General features: G+C 41.3%; 1 protein-coding gene across 3 annotated transcripts in view; it reads left to right on the top strand.

The window, feature by feature from the left end:
* ADAMTS2 (ADAM metallopeptidase with thrombospondin type 1 motif 2) overlaps positions 1-26,222 on the top strand; it is a 195,024-nt gene that overhangs the window by 52,670 nt on the left and 116,132 nt on the right. For all 3 annotated transcript variants that reach the window (XM_087753711.1, XM_087753712.1, XM_087753710.1), the window contains exon 3: positions 18,152-18,311. In XM_087753711.1, coding sequence (XP_087609837.1) covers positions 18,152-18,311 — 160 coding nt within the window. The remainder of the gene's footprint in view (positions 1-18,151; positions 18,312-26,222) is intronic.

Here is a 26,222-nt window from a genome sequence, read left to right as displayed (position 1 = left end):
TAATTTTAGCCCTCTATAAAATTTGTACAAGTACTGAACAGAAATGTACAAATGCCCAAGTTTACTTTGGCAGAGCACAAAAAGGAATTTGAAAGTAAAGGGGGTCTTTCGGCAATTTTTCCTCTATGAATCACTTGCAAAATAGGAAAACCCTCTGTTTGCACACATCTTTCACTTGTGCCAAGTGTCTTAATTGCTGTAGAGTCACGTGCAAGTCTCGGAGAAGAACAGACTCCCAATTGCTGCTACCTGAATTTTGTAGTTCTTGAGGTTTTGCATTTATAGCTCCATGACTGTTCCGGCACAGGAGCTGAGCACTGAGAGCTCTGGCCATAGCAAGTGACTTTGCTTTCCGAAAGGAAACGTTAGGAGAATTTTTAAGGTGTGATTTAGTTTCCCCCATGAGACAGAAGCAATAAAAAAGGATGGTGCAGAAGCTGAAGAAATGTTTGTTCCTTAATTGATTCCTTTCCAAGGAAGTTAAAAAGGAAGGAAATTTGAATAGCTGCTGAAAGGAGAGTTCTGTTATCTACTTCTGTAACCCTTATTTTACAAGGTTTGGCCAGTATTTATACATCTCTCTGCTGAGCTGTATTTTTGGCACCAAAATATTGGTTGTGGTTTGCATAATCATGTGATTCACTTCAGTAGCTGCCTACAAGAAAGCTGAAGTTATTCTTATTTTTAAAATGCGATTAATTTTAAAGCATTATGCTAAGTTTTTAAAATCTCTGCAGGCTGTGGAAAAAAGCAAAATTTTGTTCATTCTTGAAAGACGCATAAAGGGACTTGGAGAGAGTCAAATTAAAAAAAGAAGTTTTCAATTCCTGTGAGATTGAACTAAAATTACTTTTTCTTTTCCTCCAATAAACTATAAAAATTGGGTGGAAACTCTGTAAGAAAACCCTTGATAGAAATTGATTGATAGAAAAATGTTGACCTTCAGTACTCTGCTCTCTTTTCTTCCTCCTCTTTGCCCAAGGTAGGAAGTAGCTACCAAAGATTGTTTCTGTCAGAGCTGTGGTTAAGTGTTGTTATGCATAGTCACTAGTTTTACCAATACAACACACTTGTGAATGTAGAAGTTAGTGAGTGGATGAACAAGTTGGTGCATGCTAAAACCATTTTGTGCCCATGAATGTACTGATGCATTTATAATGAAGGATGCGTTAGTATGTTTAAAATTTTGTCTGTATTAATGTTGGCTGATAAAGTGATCCCAATGTAGTACGTCGAGGATCACAACCCCAATGTAAAACTGAGGGGTAAAACTAGGGGGAGTCTGAGCTCTGGGAGCACACAGGTGTTTTAATAATCCCTCTCTTCGTGTTGTATGTTTTTTCCCAAAGCAAGACGTCAGGGCTAATTAACCTTCCTTATACTTCCTCTCTTCCTCCTCTGAGATTATCCCCATGGGTGGAAAAATGACATCTCCTTCTCATGGTAATTTACCATATTTCTAAATGGATATTAGCCCAAATGGAAACCAAAAATCGGTATCTGAAAATTCTTTAATGAATCAAAGTGGGCTGAAGTACTTCCCTTTGGTCCCTCTGAAATGGGATGGGGATTTTGTGGAGAAGGAGGAAAGGCTGATAGCCCAGAGTAAGAGGAAGACAAGCATCACATCTGAGGGCTAGAAGAATTGCCATTTAATTTTAACCCTTTTTAGGAAGACCAGGCAGGGGTGACCTGAAATGTTGTCATAGCCCAGACCTCTTTCAAACACATGTCTGGTTACTGATGTGGTCAGTTGGAGATATGAACTCATCATCATCTTCTCTCTCATGAGGCACTCTGGTCCAGTTTTCTTCTGGACATCTAACTGAGGGACACCCCTGGAGATACCACTGTGGGCCCTATATGTTTGTGCTTCGTGAGCACATGAGAGACCACTCGAAGAATAAGTGGGGTCCTCTTTATAATATAGGCATGATGTGACTGAGCCATACCTGGATTTTTAAAGAAGAGATGGATTGTTTCATCCATCACCAGTCAAAACTTTCAGGGATGACTTGCTGCCTGTGTCTGCCACCACAGGAGAGCACTTGGCAGGCCAGAGGTTAATTCCCACTGCTCTGTACTCTGTGCAAGAAGCTAGGTCTGATCACAGTCTGCTGTCATGAGTCTGAGTGGCCTCTGGCCACAAGATGGAACAAGTTCCTTCCACATACTGTAATTCTGACTGATGGAAAGCTGCTTAAGAGGTTGAAATACGGCTAAAAATGACAGTACTTGTCCTCAGGCTCTTCTGGGAGAGTCAATGTATCGTGTTCTTTTGTGATCCTCATTCTCCCTACCTCCCCTTGCACTTTAATGCTTTCCCAAGGTTTCTTATTCCTGTAGACCTGGGGCAAAGGCGGCCGTTTGCATTTGGTTCTTGTGCTGCCAACTGGGAGATGCTGTGTCTGCGCCCACCCATGCTGCCCAAGTGCTGGTTCAGCTCCAGGAGATTGGGCGAGCGCCGGGTCCTGCCCCACTGCCAGCTGATGGCCACAGCATTGCTGCGTTGCTGTCCTCGGCCGCCTGGCTCGCAGAGGCGGACTTCTCCACTGAGCACAGATGCAAGTGGAGAAGAACAAAGGAATTGCATTTGTCTGTTTACTAAAGGAAATCTAAGTGTTGTGCCATCTAAGTGTTGTGCCAACTACATGAAACCCAGTGAGGTCTTTGGTAAAAGGCAGAAAATATGTTCAGACTCTGGGGAAAAGATGGATGTGAAAATAAGATGCTGAGAGTTGGTAGGAGCCTGGATAACACCAGAACAGACCAAAAGTAACAAAACAAAACTTTGAAGTATAAAATACAAGAAAGAAAACTGCCTTAAAAAGGGGGAAATCCAACACTCATTAGATTTTTCTTCTGTATCTTCCCCACTGCCTTTCATGTGGGCGTTCATTTTCTCACATTGATTCTACTCAGGAGAGCAGATCCAAATTGGTATTTAATAGTTCAGAAATGTCGTGATACAGCAGGACCCCGCAACACCACACCTTGCCATGCTGGTGAGGGGGACCTGTCCCTCCTCGCTGATGAGAAACACCGAGCAGCTCAGGGTGACGCTGGCTACCCCAGCCTAGCATCGGGCCTCCTCTGCCTGCTGCCAAAAGGCACAGCTGTGATCCAAAGCACAGCTGTGTGTCATTTTTCAAAAGCCAGGGACGAGAATTGCAGACTGTGTGAAAAATGATAAAATCTGGAAAACTTTTTAAAACAACCTTTATAGCTTTGTGAAATTCCTGCTTCCCCAGAGTTCAGATGAATCCCGTGAAAGTCTAATTGCATTAAGCTCCTCATTGCACTGCAGTGACTGGCCCAGGCTGGTGGCCGTGCTGGCGGTGAGCAGCTGGAAGAGAGGGTTATTTGTTGACCAACTCTTTGCAGCAGAGTAGCAAAGGGACGGCACATGTAATGATGTATCCCTTAAGGCTCCTGCTTTGTAAACTGAGAACGACGGTATGGTTGGAAGTGACTCTGATGCTGAGAGCCGCTTGGAGCGTGAGGTTTTGCTGGTAGGAGAGGAAAGGGTATCATGTGGTTCATGCTCTGGACTTGGGCTTCAGGACATCTGTTTTCCTGTCTCTGCCACAGAGTTTCTGCTTGTCCTTGGGCAAGTCACCCAGTTTTCCATCATCCTGCTTGCCCAGCAAGGGATAGGGGGTTGCTTTCCTCCAGCACGGTGCTGTGAGGCTCCGTAGGGTTGGCAGTTGCCATAGATATGAGGTACCTAAATAGAATTTGAAACCTGTTGAAGGAGAGCTATGAAACCTGACGGTGTTACCAGAAGAACAGCTCAGCTTTGGCCATGTTGCGTGGGGCAGTTACAACAGGTTGTAAAACTGTCACAGTAGGTGTAAGTACTGTGAAACCAGGGTCAGATGGAACATAGACTTGTAAAAACAAAAAATCTACCAGTACAAATTCAACCTGTAAATATGAAGTAATATCACTAGTTAAACAAATAAACTAGAAGAGATTTTTCTCTTTAGGATCCTTGGGGCATTTTTGTTTGATAAAGTCTTTTGGTCTGGCAGGAGTCCAACACCAAGAAATCCAGACCTGCTTCTGTTCTGTCTGGGGCACCCTGGAGGTTCTGAGGCTCCTCACTATTTGTATTGAAAGTCTTTAATTTGCTATAAGATGTCAGCTGGAGAATGAAAACTGTGGAGTTACTCTGTGATTTGTTTTAGGCAGAGGGAGGCAGGGGAAATCATATTTTAATTTAATTCATACTCTCTTACTCTTTATTGTGAAATGAAGAGGTGACTTTCAAGTATTCCATATTGCACCATGAATTGTTTTCCTCTGCCTTTCTCATTCATATTAAAACAAATATTTAATGTCTTCAGTATCCCTGCTGAAATGGGAGTGGTTTTGAGGTCCTGGTCATTCCCATTCAAATTCTTTGGAAACGTTTAAGTTTGATTGTATTTGCAGGCATCCTGAATCCAGTGTTTTCAATGCAGCTATGCCACTGACTTGTGTAACAGAATAATAATGCCATCTGTCTTGTCCTTTTTTATCCCACATTTAAACATCCTTTTTTTTTTTTTTTCCTTTGGTGCTGGTTGACTTGGACTGTAGAGTGAGAGGAAATCTTCATTGAACTTGTTGCAATAGTCATCCATCCCTCACCTGAGTTGGAAGTAGCTAATTTAGGACTTTTTAAGATGTGTAGGTTGGTTAAATGCTCCTGCCAAAGCATTTTAGTTTTTTGTCAGTGTTAGCTTCCATTTGATGGTTTCTTGTGTGTTCATTCCCTGATCTTCCTGAATTGTGTCTCTTTGGCTCCTGATAGCACTATCTCTAACCTGAATTGTGTAGTTAGCAGTGAATTTAAAGTGGAAAAGTGAGGATTTTGTTGACCTCGTTTGTAATTGTTCAGTAATGTTGGAAGTTCATCATGAAGCTCAATGGCTCACTGGTCATATGGCCACATCTTACCACCAGTGTGTTCATCTGTGTGGTCTGGGATGCACATGAGTTGATAGGAATCTCTGTTTTCTGGATGAGGGACATTTCACTATCAGGCCCTAGATCCCCCATGTCACCGATCGGTATCCTCATCAGCATTCTGGATGCCCTCAAGAAACACAGAGGAGCTATGTTTTGCCCTGTGCTGGATATTTGTTCCTCCTTTAGGCAGGACCTAGAGAGATGATTGCAATAACTGACTTCGGCTTGGGTGGTGGAGCTGATGCAGATTATCTGATAATTTCTTTTGAAAACTAACATTTTTTGCATTTATAAGGGGAGATAACTGGCTTTCTTACGGTAATATTTCCTCTGATCCAGATTGCTGGCTTGTATAGTTCTTGTAACTATGTTTGGACAGTTGACTTTGAGAAGTTTGTAAGCATTGTTGTTGTCTCAAGAGCTACAAATGTTTTTTTTTCTCTCTGCCTAGTAGTCTAAATTAATAATGTCTGTTTAATTATAAAGCAATCTCATGAGATTTACAAGCAACTTTAAATAAGAAAGCCACACTGTTTTATAGAAGACATGTAAAGTATGGAAACCACCTCTTGAAGAATTTCCTTAATATCTTTTGTGGTAATAGTATTGTCCAAATAAACACATGCCACTTGTAATCTTACCAGAATGTGTGGTGGCCCTAACCCAGCTCTACTGGTGTGAATATACGAGCCCACTGACATATGGTATGTAGTTTGATTTTTAGTAGTTCTGAAAGATTTACAGGCTGATTTATGCTTCTTTCTTTGCATTTATTTTCTGTACTCTCTTATTTTCAGGCAGTGCATCCTTTCTAGGCTCCACTTGACTCAGTGTATGTTGTGTCCAACTTCTGACTATCTAGTTGCTAGTTGCTGCAAAAAGGTTGGAGCTTCATTTCTATTTTTTTGAGAAAATGTGCTTTTCTTTTAACTTTTGCCTAAGAGCATAGGTGCTTTTTGCTTTCCAAAATAAAATGTTATTAACAGTCTACCTTCTACTTCAACACTTGCTACTTTTTCATGTTTCTACAGTTATTAGCTAACTGTGGTTGTATCCGTTAGAGTTTTGTGTGTGCATGTGAGCATTTTAAGTTCTTTTGTGCTGCTTGGAGTTTGGTGAAAAGTTTATGGTTACTGGAGCCATAGTCTAAGGAACAGGCAGAGGGAAGATTCTTGTTCTTCAATTCAGACAATATTAAATTGTTTTATTAGTAGCTGCAGCCTTGGAGGCAGTGGAGGAGAAAAACATCAGGAAAAGCACAAACAGCAAAAAACATAAAAAACTGAAGGTGATCAAGATGAGGGAAAGACAAAATCACATCAGCCATACTGTGTTGGACCAGATGTCCATGTAGTCCTTATCTTGTCCTCAAAACTGGCCAGTAGTGAGTGATTGTCTTCGATGTCTTAGCATTAGTAGCCTTCTGTTTTCTTAGTAGACACTTCCTATGGCAAGGGGTTCCAAAACTGAAATGTGTGTTGTACGAAGCCGTACCCCCATCGTCTGTCAGGCTTATTGGGGTTTGTACCCAAGTTCTCTTTAGGAGGTTTTCTTAGAACCTGGCTTTGCATTTTCATTTGCACTCAGTCCTCTGGTTTTGAAGCAGTTTTGAGCAAACCATGACACACACAGTAGCTAGACTATTTCATTTCTTACTTTTGTCAGGATCAAGTCCTCTTCTTTATTGTAGATTTTATTCTATAACCTCCTCTTCTGATTTTTCAGTTTGAGGCAGATCCTTCAGTTCAACCTTAGATGGGGAGAGCTCCTACATAGGGGCCTCCTCCAGGTTCTCCAGGGTGAGCATGTTTTGAAGAACCTTACTTAATTTTGCTGTTATGGTACTGTGCTCCTTTAAACCTGGATAATCTGTTGGCCTTACAGGTACCCTGATGAGTTTTCAGCTCCTGATGTATTTCAGAAAGGTTTTATGATTATTTTTTATGCTTTTTGCAAGTTATTCCTCAGACTTTCTTTTGGCTTGCTTTATTGTGATTTTACCTTTAATCTGCCAGTTTATGACTCTTTCAGTTTTCCTAATTTGCGGGGTTTTTTTTGTTTTGGTTTGGTTTTTTTGTTTGTTTTTTTTTTTGTTTTGTTTTTGTTTTTTTCTGGAAGAATGCCTGTGTGCTTCCAGTAGCCCTTCATTACCTTGCTGACTTTCATTTTCTCTTTCTGAACTTGTTTGGTGGATGGTATACACTTGCTCTGGCCCTTCAATACGCTGTCTTTAAATAGTTGAATGCTACCTGCAATGAGGTTCTCTTTTAGGTGCCCATTTAATTCTTCTTTAACAAGTTTCTTTCTTCTTATGTAGTCATCCTTTCTGGAAGTGAACACTGCAGCAGAAATATTACAGGTTTTGTTGCTCTTGTCAGGACATCAAACACAAGCACACTGTGGTCAGTGGTACTGAGTATTCTTCAACAGCAACAGTTCAACTACACTGCTTACACAGCTGAGGGCTGCATCCCTTTTGCAGGGCTTGGTCTCAAGAGCTTCATGAAGCAATCATTAATGATACCTACAAATCCATCCTCAGCACCAATCCCCAAGATGATATTTGCCCAGTCTCCATAGGGGTTGTAGACATCTCCCATCACTATGTGCTTCCTGCCCTTGTGGCACTTCTGTTCTCCCTCTGTATATCTCAGTTGCTGTTGCTGTCCTGGTCAAGCAGTTGACAGTATCGCCCTATACTGTTCTTTTCCTATATACACCTAGAAATTTAATCTAGAGGGGTTCTATATTCTTCTTTGACATGATTAAATGGTTTATCTGAGTTAATTCTAGGCTCTGTTCTCCACTGGTGGGCTGATATGTTCCTGTGTGCTTCCTATCCTGCTGTTACAGTGTCCCCAGACTGTCTTCTTTTCACTGAGTGTCTGATATGCTCTTATCAGTACACATCAAACTTGTCCTTCTGTACCCTCCTCTCCTATTTTTTTTAAAGTACTCTTTACAACCTTTCCAGTACACAATACAGTGATGACATGGGAGAAACTGATCTCTCCTGTACAGGCTTTATCCAGTCCCAAGTTTTTCACAATGCCTGGTGAACCCAAACTCTTGTTTCCATACCCACTGAATCCACAGCTCATTTCTTCAGCCATGCACTGTATCTCTGACTTGTCCTTTCATCAGACTGGGAACATTAAAACAATGCAATGATGAAACTCCTGGTTTCAACTTGCAACTTGACATCCAGAACCTCTGTCCTCATGCCCACAATAACCATGAGCAACAACTCCTCCACAGTGCTTCCTAAGAGACCCTCTAGACATGCTGTGAGATCCACCGCATTTACTGTAGCAATCAGATTGCCATATGGATGCATATATATTGCCCTTAAGGAACGGTATTCATTTATATGAGAGTGCACTTTATTTCACTTGTAGAGGTGAGGAGGTTGCTTCAGGTGTCTGTGGGTGGTCTGTCTGGCTTCTGTTTTTGTGGCTGGCCTCTGAAGTTAGGGATGGAGAGCCTCCAGCTTCTTTCCAGCAACAGCCAAACTCCCACAGCCCTGAAACTCCCCTTTGCCTTGCCAGGACGAAACAGAGCCTTGGGACAGGCTGGGCTCCCTTTGCTCAAGCAAGGGGCTCACAGAAGAGGCCCAGCTCATGTTTGATTTTGCTTTTCCAAGGACACAGATCACCAGCTACTGCCGAGTTCCCTGAGCCTGGTTTGGGCTCAGCTGATGTTCTTTATTTCTTCCTCTGCAGAAGTCTGCTAAAATGTATTTGTTGTTGTGCAAACAAGAAATCTTGTTCCTTGAACTGTTTTTCATGCTCTCATTTGGATAACCCCTTTCCAGGTTCATTCCTCCAATAGAGGGTAAGAGAAGGAAGGTTAAAATAAGCCGGACTATAGGATGTGGAAAGGAAAACAAGTCCCAGCTGTAGCAAACTTTTGGTCTTTTGTTCCCCCTCACCCTTAAGGGCATCCAGATTAAGTAAGACTTGCATTTAGCAGAGAAGGACCCTATCTGATTTCCAAGCCCTGGGTAACTGGATTGGTCACCCCTGGACCTGTGGCCAGATTTGGGGTTTAAGCCGTTGCATGGAACAGCGTGAAGTGGGTGTGAGATGCTGTCTCCCAGCTGGGAATTTTTACCTGCTAGGGATCTTGCTTTCACTGGAGTAGCTAACATCAGAAGCTGCAGACCAGGAAGACCTGGTTCTGCCAAGGTGCACGTCTTTCTAAGGTGGTGATTTTGGGGTAAGCTTCCTGAACCTGCTCACTGTGTGGTTGCATGGGCACCAGGGCTGCTGTGCGAGAAGCGGTGGTAGAGCACAGCGGAGGAGGAGGAGATGGGAATGGCCCAGGCCAGAGCTGGCTCCGGCTGTCCTGCAGCTTGCACTCTGCTGCTCACATACTCCTTTGGAATATGAAATGTTGCTGCAGTAACATCTTCTAAAGGGAAGATTCAGGATTTCTATAATGTAATTTTAAATTACTTTAAATACTAAGTTTCAAGTCAGATTAATATATTAAACTTTTTTTAATATATTAAAAAGTAAACCTTTTTCTCCAGTGTGTGGTCTGGATCGTTTTATCTGGTTTACCATAGCAAAGACCTAGACTCCGTTTCCTACCTGTTAATGGATCTGATCCAGCCCTGCTGAATTCAGGATGAAGACTGTTTTTGGGAGGCTGCAGCAATGCTTTGGTGAAAGTCTTCAGCCTGTCTTATACAGAAAGTCAGGGTAAACTGCTTTAATATTTATGAATCCATTTATGAATCCTGGCGTTGAGATTTATGAATGTGACACCTGCTGACTTCAGTGGGTGGTGATTTGGGCCTTAAGCAAATATATTTTTGAAAAGAAACTTGCATAGTAACCATCCCATTTTGTGAGAGTTTGAGCTGAAGAGCTTTCCAGTCAGACTGGTTTTGTTTTCTTGCAGAATCATAGAATCATGGAATGCTTTGGGATGGAAGGGACCTTTAAAGGCCATCTAGTCCATCCCCCCTGCAATTGGCAGGGACATCTACAACGAGATCAGGTTGCTCAGAGCCCCATCCAGCCTGCCCTTGAATGTTTCCAAGGATGGGGCATCTACCACCTTCTCTGGGCAACCTGTTCCAGTGTTTCACTACCCTCATTGCAAAAAATTTCTTCCTTATATCCAGTCTGAATCTACCCTCTTTTAGTCTAAAAGCATCCCCCCTTGTCCTATCGCTACTGGCCCTGCTAAAAAGTCTGTCCCCATGAATGTCAATTCATTTTTATTGCTGAAGGTAGGACTCAACTACGCATTTTGTCAAAGTGACCTCAGAAACGCTTTATTTCAAATGTTTTCTTGTGTTAAAATTGGGAAAGTTAATCCTTTTGGATCTTGTTGTTAGCAAATTCATGGACTTGATATTCATGCTTTTCCTCCCTGAAAGATTAAAATTGAGAAACTCTGTTGCAGGGAACTGCAATTACTATTCCCTGCTTGCAACAACAGCAATCAAGTTTACAATCCCCTGAGTCTGCAAGATCTGCCACATTTATCATTTTCATTCTTAACAGCTATTTAATAACTCACCTCTTTCCCACTTGGAATTACACATACCTGTGGACATCACACCTAGAGACTTCCCAAAATGTTCTTGCTTAAGCATTATTTTAGTTAAAAGAACTGCTTGTCTCTGTTTAAAAAGCTACAGAATTGTAACAGCTCTTGTAACTGAACTCTTTGGAAACGAGGTTCCTGGTGGTGGTGGTGGAGGCGTCCGAAAGGTGGAAGCCAACCTGGCAAAGGTGCGATGCTGTTTCCCTGTATAGCAGCTGCAGAGAAATATGGTCTGCATTTGCCTGCTCCAAAGCGTCTGTTGTACTTTTGCAGGCTGTACTCTGTATTTGCTGCAGATATTAATTTAGTAGAAAGCCATGTTTTTGTGTATTACCTAAACCTTTTGAAAATGAGCTTTACCTCTTGTGATCTACCACAATTCAGAGATGAGTGGCTGCTAGGGTGGGGTGGGTTGTGGGGGGACAGAGGCAGGAGATTTACTGAAGGGAAGTGGTGCTCAGGGTCATGGCCCTGTTCTCCTGCACCGCTGCTGGCCCTCGCAGGCAGTGAGTGACAGAGGTGAGAATTTGGTAATTTTCTTGTACAGGCAGAGAAGTTAGAAGCAATCTTTTTACTGTTGTCCACTGGTAAAAGCCAGGCACTGTGGCCGGGATGCTTGTCTTGAAATCTGCTGGCATTGCTTTGTGAAATCACTTTAATTGTGTCTGTTTTCTTGGTGGTTCAGTGAGAATGAGACACAGTATGTCTCACTATTGTGTCTCTTAAAAACCACAAAAAACCCTTTTGTGAGTTTCTAAAATAAGTTATACCATACAAATGCAAGATTTGGGTCCGGATTCCCATCTGCTATAAACTAATGCAGTTCTCTTAACTTCAGGTTGTATCAGCTGCAGATTTGTCCCGCTGCTATTATTAATCACACCTGCAATTGTGTAGTGACTAAGCTGGGCTCCAGGGACAAAACTTTATTTTTGGTAGCAGTGGAAGCATATAGATGCATGAATGGATGGATACCCATCCTCCTTTGAGCTACAAGGACTGTAGTAAAGCAGCCTGTCATGAAAGCACTCTTAGTACAAATAGCTATTGTATGGCGCTTTTCATTAATAGATCTCAAAGTGCATTAAAAATGTGACCGTATCCCCATTCTGCAGAGGACAGATGGGGCCCTAAGTAACATGCAGCTTTCACAGGGTTACCCAGCAGGCTCTGCCTCTCTGTCAGTCTATGTAATTCCTGTGTGTATACACAATTATTTCTCCTCTTAATTTTTTGAGGATATGTGAAAATAAAGCAACTTAATTGCAAACTGACTTGAAAAAAAGCTGAAAAATACTCCCTTAGACTAACAGTAATAAAAATATATATGCGCAGTTAAAAACTTTCTTTTTCTCCCCTTCCCCATCCAGCCTGGGACTGAATAAATCAGCGTAGCTTTTGGGCTGCAGCAGCATACAGCACAATAAGTGGCAACGCGTTCCACATGTTTGCTGCAATTCCTTCAGTACCTCCGTTCGCTGTAAAGAAAGATGAATTTGCAGCACTGCACAATTCTTCCTCTGCAATGCTTCAGTAGTTCCAGGCATGTTCTCAAAAATCAAATGCAAATATGACATAAGAAGCTCTTTTTTTTCACTGTTACCTATATGAATGAAGCTAAATGGAAGTAAAACACCAAGCGCGTCTGTTCCTGAATCAGTGTACTGTATGATTGGGAATGAATGCTTTGCAAAACTGAAAATGTTGAGAGATCCCGTATGGGCAGGGATGAGTTTGGAAGGTCTGTGTTATGTCCTTAGTTCTGCCGCAGACTTCCTGGGTGATCTTGCTCCAGTCATCGGACCTCCTAGTGCATCAGGTCCATTCTAACGGAATTGAACTAATAATATTTCTGTACTTGACTTCATTGTTGGGAGGACACATCTGTTGCTGTTTGGAAAAAAGCATGTTCCTCCAGTTCTAAGATCTAGAGAAGGATCATAAATAAAAATAACGTGGAATTTGCTTTAAAATTCTCTGCTATACTAGTGCCAGTTTTGGTCAAACATATAGCAGTTGTGTATTTAGGGTACAGGCACATTGATATAAAAATAGAATAAGACCTTGTCCAATATGCTGTCCTGCAAATATAAGTATTTTCTCTTTCAAATCATCTACAGAGTATTTTTTGGCAACTATACAGTGAAATGCAAACCTTCTGTCTCTGCTTCTCTGTGAACTGATTGTTGGGAGGATCCCATATTGCAAATTCCTCTCTGGAGGCTTCATTGACATCATAGGGAGTGCAGGCTCCTAACCCAGGCACTGAGGTTAAATATCAGATAGTTTGAACCTCCTTTTTGTCTCAAGAAAATCACCTGTAATTCAGGACTGTATTTAGGGTTTGTTCATGCACAGGTATGTCATGTGGCTGGTTGCCTTTTTCAGAATCAAATACTCAAAAAAATAGAGCACTCTCTATTGTCAGAAATACTGTTTCTAAGAGTTTCTGAAAAACTCTGTTTTTCTAGGTTACTGATTTAATTAACTAAGCAGGTACTTGGATTTTTTATATTAATTTCAGGTTTGTTCACATTTAATTTTAGCTTCCTATCTGTATCATGTGCTTGGAGACTGGGAAGTAAATTGCCTTTATATGGCAATGAAAAACTTTGTAAAGCTGTACTAATGAGGGAGAAAATCAACATTAATTAAACTTGCAGTTACAGGACGGGCTGAGGCTCTGGAGTCCTGAAGCAGCAGCTAGATGGGTTACTTCATTACAGCCTAGAACAGGGAGCTGTGATGGGAATGGGAATGAGGAGACAATTAAGTCGCTCACCAAGTGCAGAGCCAGCGAGACATTTAATTATCCACAGGAGCTAACGCTCTAAAACCTGGAGTTTTCTGTAGATCTAAATATGCCAGGCGGTTTTTCTGTCAAATTAGATTTTGAAAGAATGTCTTTAGAAATGCAAGAGGGTTTATGTTTGGGGATGTTAAGGAGACTGGAGAAGAGACCTGCTTTTCAGCTGAGCTCTGTGAAGGGGTGGCAACCTGTTGGTAGGTCTCCTGGGCTGGAGAGGAGGTCTCCATCATGGTGGATGGGACTAGTGTAATTACCTTGGGCAGAAAGCCCCAAGTGGAGATGGTGACCTGATGGTACGGTGGACTTGCCTTGTCAAGCTCGAGTGGTAGAGAAGGTTCCACGTGGCCACTGCCATTGCCAGTATCTGTAGATCCTGTGGTCCTTGAAAGCCTTGGAAGCAGGTCTTCAGGGACGTGCAGGAGCCCTGTTACCCCCAAAAGAGATTAGTGGAGCTCTAAACCCCAGCCCTGTGTATTGCAATGGACTAATTTGTGGCTTATCGATGTAATTCTTGTCTTAATTAGACAGGACAGTCACTCTCTGCCTTCCTTGTGAATTTTTTCCTGTGTGGCTTTCACTTCTAAATAACCGCCTTGTGAACCTTAGCAGAGGTTTTGATTCTCTGAACTGCAATTTCCTTTTGATTAAGTGTCTTCTGCTCTAGTCTTTAGTGCATATTAATGAGTGCTAAGCAGCGCTTGACTTGAGTAATTTGCAGCTGGGATCTAAAAACTCTTAGAAGGAAGGCCTGGGGGTGTCCCGCTTTGGGAAATAGTGGGATATTATAGGCTCTTTGCTACAGTTTGGTGCATTCCAAAGGCAAACACTTTTTCAACTAAATTATGTTTTTATTAGGCACAGGACACAGTCGCTGCTGCCATCGTTATTTGTCAATATTCCCATATTCACTTTAGTTTCAAGTAAAAAGTCCTGGAAGAGGAAGGGAAGAGGTAACAGTTAGCTCAGCTTTTTTTCCAGAATTGGAAGTCCTTTCCACGGAGATGCTCAGTCCCACACCTAGTTCTGAATTACACAGCACATGTGGCTGCAGGGTGGTAGTGCCAGGGAGGCACTGCTAATCCGTAACTCCTGGAAGTACAGCAGTCCTGGGATGGGCAATGAGCAGTACAGGATAGAAAAATGCTGTTGCTAGCAGTTACTTTTGAGCTCTTAGTTCATGAAAGCAACTACTGTTCTTCTGTTCAGAACTTGGGGAAACTGGTAATTGAAAGGCTTAATTCTGCTTTTGCATGCCGTGGTGTAAATGTCCAGACGATGGCCCAAGAATTTTCTGAAGTCCTTCTAGTCTAATCTATGTTGAAGGGAAGGCATAGTTTGCTCAAACAACATGACATTTCTGTTTCAGTCATCCAGAGACATTCTCCAGGAAATCACAGCAACTTTAATGCTCTCTGTTGTCATCATAAACTTGGTGGTTGTCTGACAGTTGTCTTGGCATGACAGGCTGGCACAAGGGTGATGGCATCCATGGATAAGAACAGGACTGATGGGTGAAGGGCATGAGCAAACCCGTGCTGCTGGAGCAATGCCTTTATGTTGCTTGTTTGGCTGTGTGCAACACTGGTGTTGAGTTGATGACTAAAAGCAATCTCCCTTTCCTGGTGGCTTTTTGAGGGTGTTCTGAGTAGTATCAGAAAAAAAGCATTAGGCAATTCATGTTGAGCTTTTCATGTTCAAAGCACTTGGCAAAAAAATAACAAATCAGCCCTTGTAATTATCCTGGAAGACTGTTGTTATGCTGGTTCAGAGGTGGAGAAATGGAAGTAAAGAGGTTAAATGTCTGGCTTAGAGCAGCAAGGAAATGTGTGGTGGAGACATTCAGGAGCCCCACATATTTCTTAATAAATCATTTATAACTGTGGGTATATTATTAGGCAGATGGCTTGAACTGTGGATTGCTGTAGGAACTCTGCCTTGCCATCTAAATGAATTTTCTTCTTAAAGTCTTAAACAGCCATTTTTTCTTATTTTATTTCATGAGACTATGTTGGCTAAATCAAAGACTGTGTAGGTTATACAATATATAAAAATATATAATTCTTTCATAATTCAAACACACACTAACTCTTTCTTAGTAATTCTGACCAAAAATAATTCATGTGTCTCTCAGGACTTAAGGAAAGAGAAATTCCAGTGCAAGAGACAAAGTTACTTTAGTCCAAGATTAAAATGACAAAAAGAAATATTCAGCCATGTTTCAAGGTTAAATTCCTTCCTTTCTACACTCCAACAGGATTAGGGAGGATACTGCCGTGGAGATGTACAGCCTGGTGTCATGTCTATCCGAGAAGCAGAGTGTGAAATAAGAGCACCTGATGGATGGCCTGCTGTTTGGCAGTATTCAGTGCCACATGAATCTCCCTGCATGCAAAAGGGCCAGCACCAGGCACAATGATCTGCAGGAAACATTAGCATTTGACCACTGGTTTTGTGTCTTGGGAATCAGCATTTGTATTTCTCTTTCGTTTAGTCTTGCAGTCTGTCCCAGGGTGTTGCCTTCATCTTCTCAGGGGGCAATCTTCACTCTGACCAGATGATTTCTTTTCCAAAAGGCCATCATGCCCTGGAAGCTAAAGGTCACCTATAAAAGTTGTTCTTCTGTCTAATCAGTTCAACTATTGATTGTAGAAGTTGCCTGTTTGTTAATTTTCTCAGAAGATCTAAATTCTTCCAAACTCCCATCTGCTGCATACAGCGTACAGCAGCGTTTGCCCCAGGATCCTGAAGTATCGTCTGCATTTTAAACTAAGATCTGGCATTAGCTGCCTAGTTAACAGTGGGTTTAATAAATCCAGAAACACATATGAACATGTGCGCAACCATGTAGCTTACTCGCAAAAAGCAAAATCACATTTTTTTTTTCACATGACAGTCAAGCGCTCTGTGTATTTCTCCTGGGCGTATGTATGGCATGTGCATCGTACTCTGTGCAGCTGAGCATGCAAATGCTTGTTCCTTCTTGACCTGTAGCTGTGCATTTCTCATAAACAGACTAAAATTTCTGGATATAATATTTAATATCCAGAAGAAGTGTGTGTGTATACAATTAAAATATATATTAAAAGGAGAATAACATCAATTCTGAATTTTTCATGTATTCCGCTTTCCAGTAAAAGATCAGTTGCTCTCTCTCTGGGTTCAGCACTTATTTTCTTGGTTGTCTTAGCTTCCTTGAGCTGCTGAGCCTGTCTCACCTTTTTTGTGTCTGATGTAGAATCTAAATTAGATAAGAAGAAACAGGACAGGATTTCAAATTCAGTTTCCTATATACAGGCAGGATGGCATCAGTTTAAATTGCTTTGATATAATTTTGTTTCTTTAATCCTTCCCCTTCAATCTGTTTTTGTATACATTATATATATGAAATCTGGGACTGGAAATCTTGCCTAATGTAAGTTAAGACATGACAAATGAACCTGACAGTTTTCCAAGGAGGGAACCAAAGAACATACCGTATTTATAGCAGCAGGAATATAGTTTGCTGCTTGTAGAAGAAAAATATGCGTTGTATGAGAATTTTAGTGCTGGGTTATGAAAAGAGTGTTTAGATGATACTTGTTTCAAGTGAGGATACTGGGTTCAAAGGAGCCAAATTGGTTCTCCTAGAAGCTTGAGGTAGGGCTCCACCCAGCAGAGGATTTAGGCTCCCAGAAGCTTAGATAGCAAGATGAAGTGTGTCACAGTGTCAAGATGTTCTCCTGTGCCCAGTTTGAAAGTCCAATGACTCCAGGATCATCAGTGGGCAAGAGTGGGAAAAAGCATGATGAAGGATCTTCTGAAGGTTGGATCTGGGGCTTCTCTCAATAATAATCTAAACAATTTCTTTCACGTTAATAGTAAGACTTTCTGTTTACAAGCTAAGAGTTCGTTAGTTTAAGTTCTCAAACACAGATGTGCAAACATATGCAGAAAAATTGATTCAAGCCAACCATATCTGCAAGCCAGCTACTGGCTGCTGTGACCTTCTGCAGTAGGGCAGAACTGCAAGAGGCAACAAATGCAGGTGGTCCAGGTGCCCAAGTTGTTTCACCTGCATGAAGATGATGAAAAGACTTTTTCTTTTTAAAGTTTTCAGTCTTCATGAGGGTTTCCCCTGAACACAGTGAGAATCGCTTGGTTCCTTTGAGGTGCTCTGTAGAAGTGCAAATTTCTCTTTTTTTCATACCAGAGTATCTGATCCAGTCTGAATAAGTTTTTATTTCTTAGCAATGCACTACTGACACCTTTTTTAAAACTAGTTGTGGCTAATTCTTGAAAGAGTACTTTGTCAGCTGAACCCTTTGTGTCAAGGGGGAAATAATCACAAAGCTTAGCTGCCTGCGTGTTAAGACGTAGTACTTTTCCTCTTGCTTCTGAACAGAAAGGCTGACTCTACGTTTTTTGACTGTTGAACTGCACATCAGGACCAGCTTATGGCACTGAATTGATCCTTTATTTAGCAGAGATAGTAAACACTGGAGCGGTCTGGGCCTGACAGATAGCTAAGGTCATAGTAACTTTCATTGTAGCTGTTTTTTAGTGGGGAGTGTATTTCCTAGAAAGGTTCTTAGACCTGTGCTTGGCTCATGTGGTTTGAGGAGAAGTCCTTTTGGTTCAGAGTTGTACCTTTTGTCCTTTCTTGTCAAGTTGGGGAAGTGATGCTTCATTTTGCTCTAATAAAGAATTCACCTGGCTTCCTCTCTGCATCCTAATTGTTCTCTAGAGAGCACTAAAGTGTGCTTAAGCATATTGTAACTGTTTACTTACAATGTCTGCTGTACGTGCAGTAACGCAAAATGTTCGATCTCTGCCCTGTCGCTGCAGGCTGGCATGATTCGCACAGACAAGGACGAGTTCTTCATTGAACCTCTGGAGAAGGGGGTCCAGGAGGAGGAGGAAGGAGAAGGCAGAACACATGTGGTCTATCGCAGAGCAGCTGCCAAGAAGCAGCTTCCTATTGAGAACGTGGATACCCTGCATAAAGGTAAGGCAGAGATGTTAATGCCAGCTGATGTATAAAGTGTAGCTGAAGGCACGTAGCCAGTGTGATCTGCTATCTCTGGCTTTTTTATCCTTGAAAATGGAAATGTGTTCTTCTCCCTCTGTGGATGAAAAGGTAGGCAAGGAGTTGAGCACTTTACCTGGGGTAAGCAAGCATTGCAGCAGCTAAAACCATCTCCAGGATGGTGGAACTGTGTACGCTTCAAGCAGTTTCCTTGGCCCTGGAGTTAGCCAGCATAAAGTCGTGTGTTCCACTGAGTCCCCAGGTCAGACCGGAGGAAGAGGATGGTGGATGGAGCAGCGGTGCAGAGGCGCCTGTGTGCGCTGGGGACAGGTACCAGTGCTGGCTTTGCAAAGGCCGTGTTAGAAGGCTGCAGCAAGGACACAAGGCTGATGTGGTATACGGGCTTCTCATTGCACTGTCTTCGCTGGGCTGGATTTAATTCCAACAGGGAAATAATGGTATCTTCAGATATGAACACAAACTTTCTTGATTTATTTATGTGTTTCCAAGTGTGGTATTTAACGTACTAAGTATGTGATAGACAGTGATGGAATAACAGGAGCTAAACATAAACACCTGTTCTGTGTAGTGTTTTCTATTTCTGTGGTAACTGCTCGGATGTTGCACCTTTTTTTCTGAATAAATAAGGGATGCAAATCTGGTAAGTGGATGTTTTGACAGCTGATGATAACACTGAGATTAACTGGGTCGTTTGAGTGGAAACAACAAAATCACTACATTTTTGTTCCAAATGTGTGTACCAAACTGCAGAGTTATTTGCTACTCATACCCTAGTATTATCTTATTTCCGTATAATACGTTTTCAAGTATAATGCAGTGTGTTAGACTGTCCTTTATAGAAATCTTCCCAGTGATCCATAACCCTCTACTATGCCACTTTAATAATTTTAATAATTTTCAGAAGACAAAGACTATGGTACGTGTTGTAAAAATTCTACTCTGTGCTTTCATATTGTAATCCCCAGAAACCGGTTGAAGGAACAGATAGTCACAGAGATGAGGCACTGAAATTAGGGCCAAGTGAACAATATAAATTTCTCAACATTCAAGTTGGAATGGAGAGGGAAAAAAAAGCAAGCAATAGCATTCAACTAACTTTTTTTTTCCCCTTTGGCCATCAAAATGACCCATGAATTTTATGACTGATACAGTGCTGTGTTGGGCTCTTCTGGTTGCCTTTGTACTCGTTCTGGAGCAGAGATGGGGGACACGGGAGTCTGAGCGCCACAATCCCAGAATCATAGGATGGAAGTTGCTCTGTTAGTAGATGTTTATGAAATTATTGCAGTGTTGGAAAATATCAGCCAGTCACTGTATTTCCTCTTAAACAAAAGAGGCTTGATTTTATTCACACCTTATGGCGGTATTTTTGTTTTTGGATGGTAAATATTCCTCAGGAGTAGGAGTCTGGTACACAGAAAAGCATAAATTGTAGATCAGCTCCAGTTATTGGCATGTGGTACCTGCTAGAGGAAGGCTCCGACAGCAGTATCTGAAAACACCTCTGAGATGCAGCACCATGCTGCATGGCTTCTCGTGGAGCTGACGGCGGGGCTGCTCGTGGGCTGCCCACTGTGACTGGCAGCAAAGCTACATGCGGTGTGTGATGGCACCAGACTTCTGCATCTGTCACCTCACCTGCGCTGTGTGCTTGCGTAAGGACTGAAGTTTGTAGGCTCTGGTACAAAGGCACAAAGTAATAATAGCCATCAGCCAGCACGGTGGGATTAAAAAGCAAAAGCGAGGCTGAACTTGTGCAGGCCAGGCTGAGATGTAGAACTAAGCATGTCTGGAACAGCAGGTGTCGGTGGTAGGTAGGAATAGTCATGATTTTTCATATTTCAAATTTTAAAATAAGGAAAAAATGCAAAGAGTAGTGATCTTCCCTTCCATCCACCATCTTTTGATTTGTAAAATTGATTAAAGATTAGTTTTTATTTTGGAAAAAAACCTGATATACTGTACATGGTTTTTTTCCCATGAAATTCTCTTTGCCTTTAACAAAAAAAGTGAACAGCCACTCCAAAACGGGTCTGTTCTCCTCTACTTTTTATTAAACCTGGCTTTGCACCTCTGATTTGCTCTATGCAACAAGCATGGAAAGGACATGCTTTCAAGAATTGTAATTTTATTTTCCAGTTTGTCTTTTTCCAGAATGCATCTAGTTTTGGTTAACAAACGTCAAAATATTTAGTGACTGGGCATTGATAAGCACGCTGCGCTGCGTGTTTCCATAGTGCTCTAAATTAATCAATGGTCTTAGTTAGGAAATACTTAGTAGGGCACTTTCAGCATGCTGTATCTATTAAAAAAAAAAAAAAAAAGAGTTAACCAAGAGCACTCCTCCTCTTCCACCATCCCTGGAGACAACTGCATTGTTGCCAAGTCCCATAAATTTACATGTGATGAATTGTAACGCTTGGACTATTTTTAAAGGTCCAGTCTCCAGGAATCTTATGAATATGTGATGATTATTTTTTTTTTCTTTCCCCTAGGTGAGCTTCTGGCTCTTTTAACTGTTGATAAATACTTTGTAGTTTCTGACTGTGTAAGTATTTTAAAGTAATGAGTAACACAAAGTATATAGTATTCCATAATTTTTAAGACAGCATCTTTCAAAATCCCATGATATGTTAATTTAATCCTATGATTTGGGAGAGGATTGTGAGTCATGATTTTTGAATGTTTGGGTTTGGATAGATAGATACAAATTCCTTATAAATATTCCTATCTCTGGCACTCTTTTCACAAGAAATAGGACAAACTGTTCTCTCCCCAGTGAAACAGGAGGTCAAGAAAGTGAAAGCTCCATGAACTAGGAGTTGGGTGGGTCAGTCGTCATTTCAAGGACTTGGGACTTGTTCTGGGCAGTGGTCATGCCGGACCTCACACGACACAAGGGCTTTGGGATTTACTCCCACAGTTGGTGGGTCCCTTTGGATGCTGCTGTTAGGGAAAACTCCCCAGACTCTCACTTGCAGAAGTGGGGCTTGGTCTGTGGAGCAGAAAATCCCAGGTGGGTGCAGGGGACCTCCTGCAGTGCAGTGCTAGGGGGACTCTTCACACCTCCCGTCTCCACGCAGATGTGAAGAGCTCTTCGTGCCCAAGGTGCTGCCTGAGAAGGTGATCTTGTTTAGTCATTTGAGACTTCGGGGGCAAACTTGCTCTAGCTTTAGTTATTCTGGTAATGAATTTATACAGGGACATAGTCTCCTAAATGCAGTTATTCTGGATGGTGGTTTGTTGGAGATCTCAGTACCCCGAGTCAACATGCATGCCCCCATGGCTGCCCAGGCAGAGGGCTCCAACATGGAGCTGCAGGACAGAAAGAGAGAGGCCCCTGAAGCTGATGGGCAGCTGATCTTCCCCAAAAGACAACTAGGACTAATGGAAGATCCATTGACTGATTGTGAGGGTGGATTCATGCATAAAGAAAAATAAATGCATTTTCCCAATCGTGGAAGTAAATTCTAGTTTGTGCTAACAGGTATGGTGAGGTGGTCCTGACAGCAGGGTTTTTCTAGCATTTTCCATATGCTATTATCTATCTTTATATTATAGTAAGGGAAACAGAGATTTTATTCCATCTGTTTAAAAAATATGAACATAAAAAAGACACACCCTCCTAAGCCCTGGAGAGATCAAGGTATGCATCTTCTTTTATAAAGCCTCTGCCGACATGCTGGGTTTTAATAAGTGGAATGTGCTGGGAGAGGATGGGCATGAAACGAGCGGCAGAGCTGTAGTTTGATTTCAGACTGTACCAGGTTTGCTTTTGTGTTTATGTAAAACTCTATCAGAATATTGGGAAAAGTAAATACTTGTTTTGGCAGCCTGAATCATTGTGTTTTGACTGGTGTAGGATTATCTGGTGTTTGCGAGAATCACAGAGTAAAAGGTATAATATTTCTATCTGTTTTTGCTCTCTCAAACAATACTATTCGTTAATGTACTGGAGAAATGTAAGCATCATATTTTAGGCAAGTAATAATCTGCAGCAGAGTAGTACTGTGAAAGTCTGGGTGAGCTCAGTACAAATTAGGCTAATTGTTTTGGAAAGAGAAATATTTTGATGTAGTGGTTGATGTATTGCAGGTATGGTGGGAATAAACCCTATTTTTTCTGGCAACTGCATTTACTACATGCATGCATATAATAATTTATCTTCCTCCAGATAAGAATAATCAGAATGTTGAAAATATTTTAATATTTCCAGTTGAATTCCTTCTTACAAAGATGAGAAATGTTGCTTGACAGCAGTAAAATTTCCTACATGATAGAACTAGAATTAAATAGGCAAGCTAGAGGAGGTTGTTTTTTCTTGAAACCGCTGGGTTTTTGCTTAAATATTCTTTAGATGTTTAGTGAAGAGATGGTAAGTATTTAATAAATGGTTATAGTGAGGTCTGGAAAACCAGCTTGATTTTTGTCTCTAAAGGCAATCTGATTATCAGGCTTGTAAGCTTTAATATCACATTTCCCCAGCTAAATTACTGTGTCTGTTATGTTGATCAACTGAGAGGAAATGATTATACTAAAACTTCCTTAAGGTTTGCCTTCTCTCTCAAAATCATTGTCTAAATACACTGCTCGAAGTTTTATTGTATTGCTTGACTGATGAGAAGCAGAAATTCAACTTTAGTTGACAGTTTTATTTACTGTGCAGATGAAAGATGACCTTAGCCAAGAACAGTTTATTACTGAGGAAGACAGCAAGGTAACTCTCCAAATGTGCTTAAACCAGGCAGATTGTTGTTTCTTTAACTGCTAATTAAATCCTTTGGAATGGCCAAGCCCAATCTGACACAAGTCTCATCATGAATATACTCGGGGCTGACGGGATGAAGAGAGTCACAGCCTCTGCTGGAGAATTGTGACCCCTTCCCATGGCAATACTTGGGTTTGCTTGTGGTCAGGCCTTCAAAGGGGTGGTGGCCTGGTGCTGAAAGATGTGATCATTTTGCGTGACCCTGTGATGTTCTTCCTGGGGCAGAAAACATTCTTTTCTTTATGTTTTTTTAATTCTACTGCTGTTTCATTCTTTTATGGTGAGGGTGGCTAACGTCTCTCGGCATACCAGTCAGGTAAAAGGACAGAAATAAGTTGCTGCTTCTACTCAATAGAGGCAACCAGCTCCTTTCTGACAGATACTCAAACCTCGTCAGAGCAGAGCTGCTCCTCAGTCCTGTTACTGACATCTCCTGCCCCTCCATGACGCAAAAAAGACGAAAGCCTTTCCTCCTCCTCACGCTGATGGGACGGCAGGGAGTCCTGAGGGGTTGGGGGCCAATTCAGCAGGAGAGAAATCCATGTTGATACAAGCTGAAATAATCAAACACTAGAAGATGTTGAAAAAGATAAGAAAGATAAAAATATGATAAAGTTGTAACAACTCAGTTGCCAGAGCTTTTCAGATTTTAAAGATAATATTTCAGAGGAAGACTCCTCCATCATAGTCCGTCAAACTGTCAATGCCATTGATTTACTGATGTATTTAAATTACTTTTTAGAAACCAACGTGCATCTGGTGTATATTTTTCTGGATTGCCTGAAACGACACTCAAACTGGCTGCAGGCTGGCTGGTTGCCATTCTAATTTACAGAAACTTTCCTGGTTACCTTTGCAGGGAACAGTTCCTTCAGGAAACTGAAGTTTCTCCAAATCCAATCAATATTTCCTCTCAGCGTGTACTCCTGCTGATTAATTACTGTTCGCTTATTTTGCAGTCAGTAAGGCACTGATGACAATATTTTTTGTCTCCTTCCTACATCATCTGTGCATGATAAATACATCTGTCTTTCTCCTGTCTTGGGTTTTCTCTGAATTTCACATTGCAGATTCATGGGGCTTTTCTGGGAAGAGAAAGATTGAGAATTCAGTTGTGATTCAACTTTTGAATAAGAAGCAAGGTTATGCACTCATGAAAAAACAAGTCTCCAGAGAGTGGTATTAGGCCACTGGATGTCACCTTTCCCAGCCACAGGTGCAGCTGATGAAGCAGTTCTTTGCTAGCACAGGCAAATAAGACTCTTGCAGCAATTTTAATATGAAACTTCAGGACAAATCTAAAGGTTTCTATTTTTATAACAGTGCAATAAATCATCTGAGATGATTAGGTGAATGCTAATGAACAATGCTCTTACATATGCTTGGTGTGAAATACAAGGAATAGCCTCATTTTTCCAGAGTTGATGGAATTCTCTAGCATAGACCTCCCCAGCGGGTGGCCTTAGCTGGGCCACAGAATGGTCTCAGGTAAAAAGTCAACCTGTCCCTTGCTTCCGGGACAGTCAGTTTTCTTTTGCCTAGCAATAAAACTATAATGAAGATAACTGAACTTTTTTTTAAATACTAGTAATTTTGCTGTGTTTTTTGGTGGGGTGGGGGGAAGGGAAGTGCTCATGTAAGTAAAGATGCATTTTTATGTGCATGCATATCAGGACCACAGTAAAGCTGTGTGGGCTACTTTTACAGTGGGCTTTTTCGAATTTTCAAGTGCTTTGGAAAGTATATTGCAGCTTCAAAGGATTTTTGCTTTTATTTAAAAAACATCTTCTTTCCCAGATGCTAAAAATCGCTTTCAGAAAGGTTGAACGTGCATGAAATACTTTCGCATTATTATTTATTCACGGTGTCAAATGCTGTAGTTGCTGCAGCACTGTTTTATTTCACCAGTAACACAAATCCCCTCGTAGATAAGTAAAATTGGTGGGGTGGCGTGGAGCGGCAGAGAGCGCCGTGCTGCACGGCGATGCTGTGGCTGGGACAGGGAGCAGGGAGAGGCTGGAGCGAGGGCTGCCGCATGGGCCAGCTCTGCTATGGTTTCCTGGCGCTGCGCTGTCATCTCCCTCTCCCATACACTCCACAAAACTGCAGTCATTCCTGTAATAAACTGTTGCTAAACATGGAATACAGGAACATAATAATACGCTAAGAAGCTCAGTTTCTGTATTTGTCCCCATCTTTCTCATTAGGTAGTTTGAGATCCATGTAGACTTCAAGGGAACACTTAAGGGCAGGACACTTTAAGCAGGCAGTTAAGTCAAATTGATTTCCGTGAGATTCAGATATGTACCTTAGGCTAAATGTTTTTTATTCTGAATTGAGGTGGGTTACTGTTTTGGTTATGAGGCAAGTTACTGGAGCAAGTTACTTCCATTCAGCTATGCATGAATTAAAGGTGAACAACTTAATTATTTGTGCTTATTTAAATACCACTGATTTGCTTGTATCATTAGCTAAGGTAAAAATAAAATTAATTTCATTCTCAACTGATGAGTTCATTTTAGCCTCTCTACTAACCTCAGACACTATGATAAGGCTCTCCTAAGTGATCGTCATGAACAGCTTACAGCTGGAGCTGAATATTACCAAATATTGCTAAATGTAACAAAATGATAATAGAGCTGATATCGGTCTATAAAACAAAAGTTTCCACTTCTTATGCAAATACTCCTGCAAAATTTTTGTGAGAAGCTCTGATGAAAGCGTGCGGAAAGTGCTCATTTTATTTTTCACATTTTTCTATCAGTTAATTCAGCACTAGGTGTGTGAAACTAAGCTTGATTAATCACTTGTTTGTTGATGTTTACATTTAGTCAACACTTATTTGTATATAGATACATTTATAGAGGCAAAACATTTTACAACAGATTTCATTAAGGTTCGTTTTTATTCTTCCTTATAATATCCATTGATCTCACAATCCTTAATGAATTTAGCCTCTCAGTCTCCTGGGAGGAAAGAGAGAACAAAATATTTGCCTTTTGGACAAGAGTAACATAAACCTTGTTTTTACTGAAAGCTGATCCTGTTTCTTGCTGGTAATAGCCCAGTGTAAGAGCAGAGTTCAGTGGAGCAGCAGTTCG

This window comes from Nipponia nippon, unplaced genomic scaffold (genome assembly GCF_047370975.1).
Source record: "Nipponia nippon isolate SJK-2023a ecotype South Korea unplaced genomic scaffold, ASM4737097v1 scaffold_17, whole genome shotgun sequence".
NCBI classification, from domain to species: domain Eukaryota; kingdom Metazoa; phylum Chordata; class Aves; order Pelecaniformes; family Threskiornithidae; genus Nipponia; species Nipponia nippon.
Note: the sequence above shows the minus strand (reverse complement) of the source record. Positions and strands in the feature narration are given on the sequence as shown.